The sequence below is a fragment of the Panicum virgatum genome, chromosome 1K, assembly GCF_016808335.1.
Source record: "Panicum virgatum strain AP13 chromosome 1K, P.virgatum_v5, whole genome shotgun sequence".
Taxonomy (NCBI): Eukaryota; Viridiplantae; Streptophyta; class Magnoliopsida; order Poales; family Poaceae; genus Panicum; species Panicum virgatum.
Window position 1 is genome coordinate 38,733,393 of NC_053136.1, and position 10,868 is coordinate 38,744,260.

Consider the following 10,868-nt stretch of genomic DNA (forward strand, 5'->3'; position numbering starts at 1 on the left):
CATTTGGGTAGTTGGGCTTCCGCCACTTCCGCTCCCCCAAATTGGAACTCCAACGGACGCCACAGCAGCCAGTGAAAAAGGCGGCGGGGACGAGCGAGCGCAGGCGCCGCAGCGCCAGCGGCTGCCGCGCCGCGCCCACCTCCTCCCTCCCCTCCCCGCCCCCCCTTCCCATTCCCCCCACTCCTCTCTATTCCAACCGCCAGAGCCCCCCCAACGCCACCAGGAACGACCAGCCCACCCTTCTCCCCTCCTCCCCCCAAAATTTCTTCGCCGCTCCGAAATGGCGGACTCCCAGGTGAAATTCCGCTCCCAGTACCCGACGCGGGGGACTCCGTCCGCTGCTTGAGCTGATCGGGTCGGTTGGTTCTCGCGCAGGTGGAGGCGGCGAGGAAGGCGTTCGCGAGCATCATGCTCAACATGGCGCAGGAGTCGGCGGCGCGGGTGCTGGAGGCGGAGCGGCGCGCGGCGGCGCTCGCCGCCGGGCTCGAGGCCGCCAAGGAGGACGGCGTCGCTGCGCTCCTGCGGCTCAAGGCCATCATGGAGGCCAGGGTACGATTTAGTCTCCCTCCACCCCCCGCGCCCGAACCTCTCGCTTTTGGTCGAGTTTGCTCGTGGGTTGCGCGTGCGTTGTGAATCATTTGCGCTTGGATTGTATCTGGATTTTGCTCCTGTGTTGCGTACGAATAGTCTAGATTGGAGGGTGCCAGTCTTTGCGTTTTAGGGGAGGTTTTGGGGGTTTATTGTTTCGGATGGAGAGCGGAACTCCAGTTTCTTTTCGGGAGGTATTGTGGCTGAATGTTCATTTCAAATTCGCATTCTAAGGACAGTGTAGCAGGTTGGATAGGGATTTGGGTTGCTTGATTTTGTGCTTTTGGTTTCTGTTATAGGGATTGCCGTGGTGAAGGTCCGGTTCAAATTTCTCATTAGCGTGACTTGGATTTGGAGCTCGTGGGATATGGATTTTGTCTTCTCAATTTTGTGCTTCGGGTTTCTGCTACCAGGATGTTGGTGGTCCATCTGAAATTTTGCATTTGGATGGCTTGGATTTGCAGCTCGTAGTGTAATGATTTCGTCCTCGCGATTTTGTTCCTCTACATTGCGGTTTGTGCAGTGATTCTGTTGGAACTTAGATAACCTTGTATTGTTTGAGGAGGATCCGTTCCCCTCCCTCGATTCTTTGAGAATCCAAAATAACTAGTACATTCTTCTGTGCATGGTGGTAGAAGGGTCACTAAGCAGCTAGGAGACTTGGTATCACTGAATCTCTTTGGAAAACAAAATTTTGTGCCTCCTGATTGTTCCTCCCTCTTCGCATCTAGTATTATAGATTTGCCATAACCCTATTCTAGGTTCACAGGGCCGTGATTCACACTATGTTGATATTGTTGGGGGCCTTAAGTATTTGAATGGGTATTCAGATTATTATGCTTTTATTCTGATATAAAGCAGAGGAGGGTGCTATTGTGGTTGCTGGAAGCTTGGAACCGCACTGATTTCAGTGATAATAGGATTCTGATGTGCCTTTGCCACTGCGTCTTCACTGATTTATACAATTTAACTTGACCATACACTTATTTTTTCTATCTGGTTTGTTTTTTCTCTCTGTTACGAATTTACTAAGTTTGCCTGACATTGTGTGCCTCAAAATTTCAGTGCTGGTGATTTTGTATACAACCAAAGTTTAGTGCCTTGAGGATATGAAAAATACCTGGAGGCTTTTAGTTATTAGTTATATTTCTGTTGCGTGTGCCAAATATGTCACTCAGTCACTGCATAAGAGTATAAAATAGAAAATGCTTCTTTGAGGGGTAACAATTCGAAGAATCGCATACTGATATGATTGCAGCTTTTGGTGTGCTCTTGATTGGAACCTGGAGTTGGGGGACAAGGGAATTGTCCCAGTGAAATTTGTTGCATGGGCATCTTTTTTTCTTGGGTTGATTTTTGTATCACACTTTTTTTTGTCTAGAAAATTGTGCGATGCCGATGAAGTACTTTCCCCTTAGTCTTATAGTTAACTTTACACCAATCATGTCCTATGATTATTTAGTGATTCTTAATGTTTTAGCAGACTATTTTCAGAACTTTTGTGTTGACTTTCTCTCCATGTAATGCATAAGATTGGAATTGTCAGTGTTATAGGCCATGTCTGCTACAAAGAGCTGAGAAAGGTTCCACCACTGTTTCATGCTACCACAGAGCATTGGTGCAGTTCTTATTGTGAAGGTTCATAGTAACAATACAGTTACTTTCAGTCTTCCACATTGTGAATGACCCAATTTGTTGTATGGATCATTAATTCATTATAATAAAGATAGTGATGCCTCTCCACTATAAGTAATGTTCTGAGCTAGTTATCTGATATGTATGGTCTATGGCAATGTAAAGTGATTATTCTCACATCCACCTGACCACCTATTATCTTAGTTCTGATATGATGTGTTGATTACATTTCTGCCATATTTTGCTTTAGTTGTCCTATGTCCTAGTGCCTACTAATATTGTTGTTCCGGCCACCATTTCTTTTACATAATATTGAAAATGAAGAGCAGCTGACTCTTGCTGAAAGCATGGATGAACACTTAAGAAGCATACTTCTTTCAAAAACAAATGCTAATGCATATTTGATATTCATCTGGAAAACAATTGTGCACCTCTAGCTTTCAACTACTTATAGAGTGATTTTAGGAGGACACCTCTCACCCATAATTTTTTTTTTGGGGGGGGGGTATTATATATATAGCCAATGGGTTGGTATACATGGAAGGAGTATACAAGGAAGGAATAAATCCGTGGCTATACATTTCCTAATACCCTCCCGCAGTCACAACATGAGGCTCCCGGATGTAAAGACTGAACCTAAAGTCAGCAAACAACTGTAGGTAAGCCCTTGGTCATGATATAGGGAACCGGTGAGAGGACGGTACGTGTAGAACATGAACTTGTCCCAATGCGACCTTTTCGCAGACGAAGTGGATGTCGATCTCGATGTCCTTCATGTGACGGTGATGGACAGGATTAGTGGTCAGGTAGACCGCGCTAACATTGTCGTAGTAAACAACTATTGCAGTAGCAATCGGGACGTGGAGCTCCTGGAGGAGTTGGCGTAGCCAACAACATTCGGCGATGAAGTGGGCGATGGCACGGTACTCTGCTTCAGCACTGGAGTGAGAGAGTGGACTGGCGTTTGGATGACCAAGATACCAGATTGTCGCCAAGGAAGATGCAAAAGCCAGAAGCTCTACGTAGACCGTTTGGAGTCGGGGCAGCAAGCCCAATCCGTGTTGGAGTAGGCCGCCAGGGAGTCGACAGGTCCTTTGCTGATGTGGAGACTTGTCGACAAGGTGCCTTTCACTTAGCGCAGGATATGCTTGAAAAGGAAGACCTGCTAGACGGCGTAGGCGAGGTCCGGACGAGTCAGCGTGAGGTACTGTAGGGTGCCTGCGAGACTCATGTACTCTAAAGGATCGGCGACTTGGGTGCCGTTGGATGCGGAGAGCTTGGCCTGAGTGTCAGCAGGGTCGATGTGGAGTGACACTCAGCCCTGCTTGCATGCTAGAGGAGGTCGATGGCGTACTGTCGCTGGGACAGGAACAGGCTGTCGGGGGAGCGTGTGACGGAGATGCCGAGGAAGTGTTGGAGGCTCTCGAGATCAGGCATGGCAAACTCGGAGTGGAGGCGAGCCATGATGCGCTGGAGAAGCTCAGTCGACGAGGTGGTGTTGGTATAGCATGGGTTGATGCTGCGGAGGAGGTTGAGGACGAGTTGCGACTTGCGAGTCCGAAATGGGGTGGCCGACGTCACGGAGCGAATCGGCCAAGGTCTTCACACGCTGGCAATAGTCGGTAATGGAAGAGTCACCTTGCTGCATGGAATGGAACTCGTGGTGGAGGAAGATCGCGCGTGGCTCCTTGTGGCGCGGAAGAGACCTTCAATGGCCACCCAGAGTTCTTGGGCGGTATGCTTGTCGCTGTCCATGGCGATGTTGAGGACAACGTCGTCGATGGAGTCGAAGATCTAGCTGTGAACACAACAGTCCGCCTAATCCCACTATAGCCAGAGGGGATCAGTGGTCGCCGGAGGAGTGGAGCCATCGATGTGCGGCTTGAGGCCGAATTTACCACACATCGATTTGAAGAATGAAGCCCATTTTGTGTAATTAGGGTTTTTTGAGCACCAATGTCACCGGTACATGGGACTTCACAGAGACAAGGCATATGGGTGCACCACCGTCGACAAGAGAGATCCTGCAGATCCTCCTGCAGCGGCGGCGGCGATGGTGCCATTGCCAGTTGCAGGCATGCTGCCATTGGTGAGAGGGGGGTTGGCAGCCATGACGGCTGGAGAGGATGGGGTGGGGAACGGCACAGGCCAAGGCAACGTAGCTCAGGAGACTGCCGTGCAGAGGAGGGGCGCAACAAAGGCAGCACCGATCAGAGGAGGTGGCTGCCTGGCGATGAACACGCTGCGCATAGGAGGGGAAGAAAAGGTGCGGAAGAAAGGGGATCAAGGATGATCCTGGTCAGCTAATACCATGTAGAGTGATTTTAGGAGGATACCTCTCACCCATAATGAGGGGTATATATAGCCAATGGGCTGGTATACATGGTAGGAGTACACAAGGAAGGAATAAATCCCTGGCTATACATTTCCTAATACTGCTCTCCGGTTCCATTCTCCATAGCTGGTTTGGTGCTATTGGCTTGTATAGTTAGTATGAGTTACCCATTCAATTTTTCAGCCTAGAATGAAGTAGAAAAGGGTCATTTAGTACAATATTATTTTTCAAAAATACAAATCGGAGAAGCAAGTGATAGTTCAATTGGTGACATGGCGAGGCCTAGATGGAGTGCGTAGGGGAGAAACAAGCAACAATTGCGATTGAGAAGAAAAGCGGAAGGGATATCGAGGAGGTTGATGCGAGGGTCTGCCCTGGTCGCCGGCGACAGATTCCAGGATCGAAGAGCAGAGCCCTCACGGGAACTTCTATTCTTTCGATAACTATTACAATTTCCGTTGGCCACCTTTATAGATTAGGTGCCGGCTAACCAAAACTCCAATATCTTAACTAACTCAAACCAATCTCTAAAATAAAGGAAACAGACTCCAAGCCATCTAAACTTTCTAATCCTAAACGTGCTGGATTCTTATTACGGACGCCTGGCTTCTGGACGTTGCCGATGCTTGTAGACGCGTCCCACGAATGCGTCCGTGATATGGCGAGGCCTAGATGGAGTGCACAGGGGAGAAATGAGCAGCAATTGTGATTGAGAAGAAGATCGGAAGGGATAGCGAGGAGGTGGGCACGAGGGTCTACCCTGGTCGGCGGCGACAGATGCGTTCGCCAGGATCGAAGAGCAGAGCCCTCACGGGAACTTCTATTCTTTCGATAACTATTACAATTTCCGTTGGCCACCTTTATAGATTAGGTGCCGGCTAACCAAAACTCCACTATCATAACTAACTCAAACCAATCTCTAAAATAACGGAAACAGACTCCAAGCCATCTAAACTTTCTAATCCTAAACGTGCTGGATTCTTATTACGGACGCCTGGCTTCTGGACGTGGCCGATGCTTGTAGACGCGTCCCACGAATGCGTCCGTGATATGGCGAGGCCTAGATGGAGTGCGCAGGGGAGAAATGAGCAGCAATTGTGATTGAGAAGAAGATCGGAAGGGATAGCGAGGAGGTGGACACGAGGGTCTGCCCTGGTCGGCGGCGGCGGCGGCGGCGACAAATGCGTTCGTCAGGATCGAAGAACAGAGCCCTCAAGGGAACTTCTATTCTTTCGATAACTATTACAATCTTTATTGGCCACCTTTATAGATTAGGTGCCGGCTAACCAAAACTCCACTATTTTAACTAACTCAAGCCAATCTCTACAATAACGGAAACAGACTCCAAGCCATCTAAACTTTCTAATCCTACACTCGCTAGATTCTTGTTATGGACGCCTAGTTTCTGGATGCGGGTGATACTTGTAGACGCGTCCCATGAATGCATCCGTGACAGTTGGTAGAGCCTGATGCTGAGGAGGCCACCCACACAGGCTTGAATCTGAGTGCTCGCAAATGTGGGTATTTCCATGAGATTTCTTACCACCGTGTACCAAGCCAGTCGAGCTTCAGTGTCCCCCTACCTTAGGAGTAGCGTTAGTGGATGTCCCCATGGTTTAGTTCTTCTTTCTATTTTCTAGAACATGTATAGTAAGATCCTCTATCTATAAACATGATTAGTACTCCTCATCACAACCTATCATGTCGCATGTTATTAATAAAAACTCGACCAAGGGAGGAAAAAAAGTGGCACTATAAATATGTAGCGAAATTTTAGCCGAAGAGGACTTGAACGTGGGTGTTGCGGATGTACGCCCACATCTCCCATTAACTGAGTTAGGGTCGGTTATTGTGTCACATATTATATGATTTCCAAAAAATATTGGGTTAACTATATTCGCTAACATTTTTTTTTGGAAAGCAGTCCCCTATTGTGTCACAGTTAACTACTCCCTCCGTCCCAAAAAGAATGTAAATCTCGCTTCCCGAGAAGTCAACACTTTTAATTTTGACTAAATTTATACAAAAAATTACAAACATTTGTGTCTTCAAATTGATGTAGTATAGAAATATATTATATGATTAATCTAAAGATACCTATGTTGTAATATATATTAGTACTATTTTGTATAAATTCGGTCAAAGTTGGAATTGTTTGACTCCTCGGGAAATGAGATTTACATTCTTTTTTTGGGACGGAGGGAGTATATTTACTATCCAAATTTCAGGAAAGCAGTTTCCTATTGTGTTGCAGTATCTATATGCACCTACTTTTTTTTTCTAAAATTGTTCGATATCTAAATGACTCATAGGGATTTGCCCCCCACCCCACCTGAAACGCCGAGCCTTTAGTAGGACGGCTAGCTGTTTCTTTACGACATCAGTAGACCAATAGATTGTAAAGAATAACTTGGGGCAGTGGCCAAGTCACTGGAATTTGATTTTTGCTTGAACAATTATTTAAAAAATTGTCCATGTAGCTGCTGTCCTATTATTTTGTTTTGAGCTTCTTTGTAGTGTTTACATTTGTTCAATAATATTTTAATATGTTCACAATCTTACCGAACTTTATGTATATGCTCTCTTGTTTAATAATGAATGCATTCCTGAAACTTGTTTGTGTATGTGCAGGTTAAAGAGGTAGAACTGGAATCTTTGGCGCATGTTAAAAGGATCAAGGAACTAGACGAGCAGTTGCATGGTGCGCAAAATATTATGGCCTCTCTTAAAGTGGAGCTGCATCAGGCACATAATGAATTAGAGCAGACAAGGAAAACCTTAGCTGAGGCAAGAATAAATGGCCTTCCTATATGCAAGGAAGCTGATTCTAATAAAGACACCGGCCCTCATTCTAAGATACATCAACAAGGAGAAAATATATTGTTGAAGAATAAAAAGAACGCAGAGGATTGTGATGACACTTGGCTTGTTCCTGTAGCCGCAAAAGAGAATGGAGCAGTGGAAAAATTGGACATAAATCGTTGCAGTCCTGATCTGCCATCATTTATGGAAAGGAGTAAGGAACCTAAGTTCAATCATAATGGGTGTACACAGCGTATCCATGCACTTAAACAACCGGTTCAAGGAACAGATGCATCCCTGAAGCAAAATCAGACGCAGGCTACTGTATTAAATAGTTGTTCAAAGGCCAGACAGAATTATGCAAACCCATGCCACACAAGGTCCATCACGGAAGAGATACTTCAAACAAAATTTCTGGGTAAGTACAAGCGCAAGAGAAGCAGAAGAAGCAGGCCTAGTTATAAGTTCAATAATTATACTAGAGAGCATGTGGAAGCAGAAGACAAGTTATCTGATACATCTGAAGGAAATGGGTGTTTGCTGCTTATTCAGGCTCTTGAACAGGAACTATCACCTCCTAAGATTTCTGCTGGACAGGATAGAAAGGCCTTAAGTGGTATCAAGAAAGACTTAAAAATAGGCAGGAGGGATGCTCGCTTAAATCCGGGCACTGCTTTCCCTGAACTTCTTGATGTCCTTGCAATTGACAACATGCAAGTGAAAAAGAGAAAAAGAACAAAGACCGTCGGGGTTGTGGAAGATGAATTTTCTAATTCCAAAAGTGTTCCTAGATCTGCTAACACCTTGCTTAGGACAACCAGTGATAAAAGCATTTCTGATAATGAATTGATCTATGAGATGACAGAGAATCGCTCAGATACACCTGCTGAAGAAAATGGATCTTCTCTGAAATATACTAAAGAAAACAGTATGCATCAGACTGGTGCAGATAATGGTCAATTTTATCCTGAAAAGAGCTCTGCAGTGCTGCTTCAGTCGACCAAAAGTGAAGCTGTAGATTATGGTAGTTTAGAATTTTTTTTTACAATTTCAGTCCTTCTGTTGTTCTTTTTAATATGGTTTGATCCTGAACAATCTCAACATGATGCAGGTAACTTAGTGGTGGACCAGCTAGAGCAGAAAACACCAAATACTAATATTGCAATCCGGAAAGAAGTTTCCGAGGATGGAAGCTGCAGTTTAGCTTCACATAAGGCTGGTGCTTCTACTATTATTTCGTTGGACAAAGAAGAAAAATTGAAGGCATCTTCTAGACGTCCCGTGCAAGCTTTAGATAAAAGTAATGCTTCAATTGGCATCTCCATGAGCAAAGAAGAGCATGCAAAAACAGGTTCTGGAGCCTCCATGCAAACTGTAGGTGCCAGACATATCAAATACACATTCAACCGTAGGAAGCGCAAGTGTGTGTCTATATACAACACGCGTGCTGTCCCTGAGAAGAGTAGCAACCTGGGTAGTCCACCTAATAAGCAAAATCCTCATCTAGATCCTGTCATGCAAGATCATCCAATGGGTTCTCCTCAACGCGGCAACCATCTAGTCCATGTTGCCCAACAGGTATGCAATTTTCTTTAAATTATTGCCGCATGCGCACTTATGAGTTACTCCCTCCGTTCCGAAATGTAGGTCGTAGAACGGAGGGAGTAACATATACCCAGCAGTCACATGTTAGATTTTAACTATATCCCTTGTTTTGCAGCTCATTTTGTTGTCGGAGCATAAATGATGTGAGTTTTGATACATAAAGATAAAGAAAGGATTGGTTCAATGCCTCGGTGGCATAATATCTAAGAGACTCATGAATGAATTTTGCAATATTCTAATCCATTCGATTTCTTCCTTGGAGGAGTATAATAGTTCTGATGGTGACAACAAACAGATCAAGAAAGCAGCTCAACCTGATAGTTGTTACTGTAGTTGACTGTATAGATTAGGCAGTAAGTTAAACTGTTACTTAATTGTTGATGAATTTGAAATTAGTGTTTTAAGTAGGTGATAAATTTTGAGTTATTATTGTGTTGTCGAGTTATTAAAATTCAAAATGGGAAGAATCGCTCCCTGGAGCAGAAAGGTTTTTAAAGTTTAAACCAATATCTCTATCACATAATTTTGTTTTCCATGAAGTTTCTTTATTCCTTCGGAGCTCCATTCTTATTGTATATCCTTTTGCAATATATGTGTTTGTTGCCAACTTTATCTATGTGTACCCATTTACTGCGTTCGGCAGGCTGGAGCTGGAATGGTGTGAGAGAAAAATATTGTTGGGCTGGCTGGAGCTGGAACTGGTGGCTGGAGTGGTGTGAGAGGAAAATACTGTTGGGCTGGAGCTGGAGCTGGCTGCCGAACGCAGTGATTGTTTCATTCTGTTGATGTATCGCAGGATGCATACCTGACAGTATTTGTTTTCACTAGTTGCCAACTTTATCTGTCTATAGCCCTTCTGTTCCTTCTAATGTACCACAGGATGCATACAGCCAGGGCAGGCTCATGATTTTTAAGGGCTCCAGGGCGAGCCAGACACTGTGGGCCCTTTAGACCAACTATTTTTTATGTAATTAAAAGGTGGATAGAAATTCTAATAATATATGTAATTCATGAAGAATAGTATCAATATTACAAACTGTACCAATAGTTGAAAATACGACTCATTACCTGCAACCTGCTATAGTGCTAGTGCTAGTGCTAGCGCCTAGGCAGCAGATACTCGCACGGGCCGCGGTGACGGCGCCCGCCGCGCTGGCTGGCAGGCGTGTGCGTGAGTGTAGTGTACACTCAGACTCCGATCTCCGGTGTCGGTGTTTGGTCGTCTTGAGAAGAACACTCGGCGCCGAGCCCAGGTGAAAGCCGATGGAAACGAAACACCGAACCCTGACTCGCGATCGCGGCACAAAAGGGCGAAAGTCCGGACCTGTCAATGTTAGGAGTCACAGGTGTGACCGGTAAGGCTCAACAATTATTATGTTGCCGAAACAATTTTTTCGGTTGCTCGAACAATAACAATTGCTCCACCAACAAAAAAAATTATTCTGATAATAAATTTTTTTGTTCCAGCAACAAAACACGAGTAGACTGGTTTGTTGGGCCGGTTTTAGACCTTAAATATGGAATCTTGGAGGGATGTGAGCTGTATGCGACAGGTCCACTCGGGGTCACGTACCGGGATCACGCATGTGACCCCGAGCAGCACCCGAAAGACCTGCGTACTGGCTGCATGCATGGCTGCCTGCTCATATATTTCGAGTTGGGTCAAGTATTACTTCCTACTGCATACTAGATCTTGGGCCCCTACTCTGTGGGCCCCGAGCTGTCGCCCTGCCTGCCCTCCCACTTAAGCCGGCCCTGCATACAGCATACTCCCTCATTCCTCGAATGTAAGTCATTATAGAGTTTTTAGGACAAATTATGGCTGTGTAGAAAAGACTCTCCTACTTCTAATCTATTATCTTATTATTTGGCCAACAAAAGGAGCCTCCACGTTCGCTCTCCG

General features: G+C 45.4%; 1 protein-coding gene across 1 annotated transcript; it reads left to right on the forward strand.

The window, feature by feature from the left end:
- Nucleotides 1–9,483, forward strand: LOC120706461. The gene is made up of 5 exons (XM_039991124.1): nucleotides 1–295; nucleotides 376–549; nucleotides 7,190–8,384; nucleotides 8,472–8,938; nucleotides 9,081–9,483. The coding sequence occupies exons 1-5, from the start codon at nucleotides 281–283 to the stop codon at nucleotides 9,105–9,107; spliced, it is 1,878 nt and encodes a 625-aa protein (XP_039847058.1). The 5' UTR covers nucleotides 1–280; the 3' UTR covers nucleotides 9,108–9,483.
- Nucleotides 9,484–10,868: the final 1,385 nt, after the last annotated feature.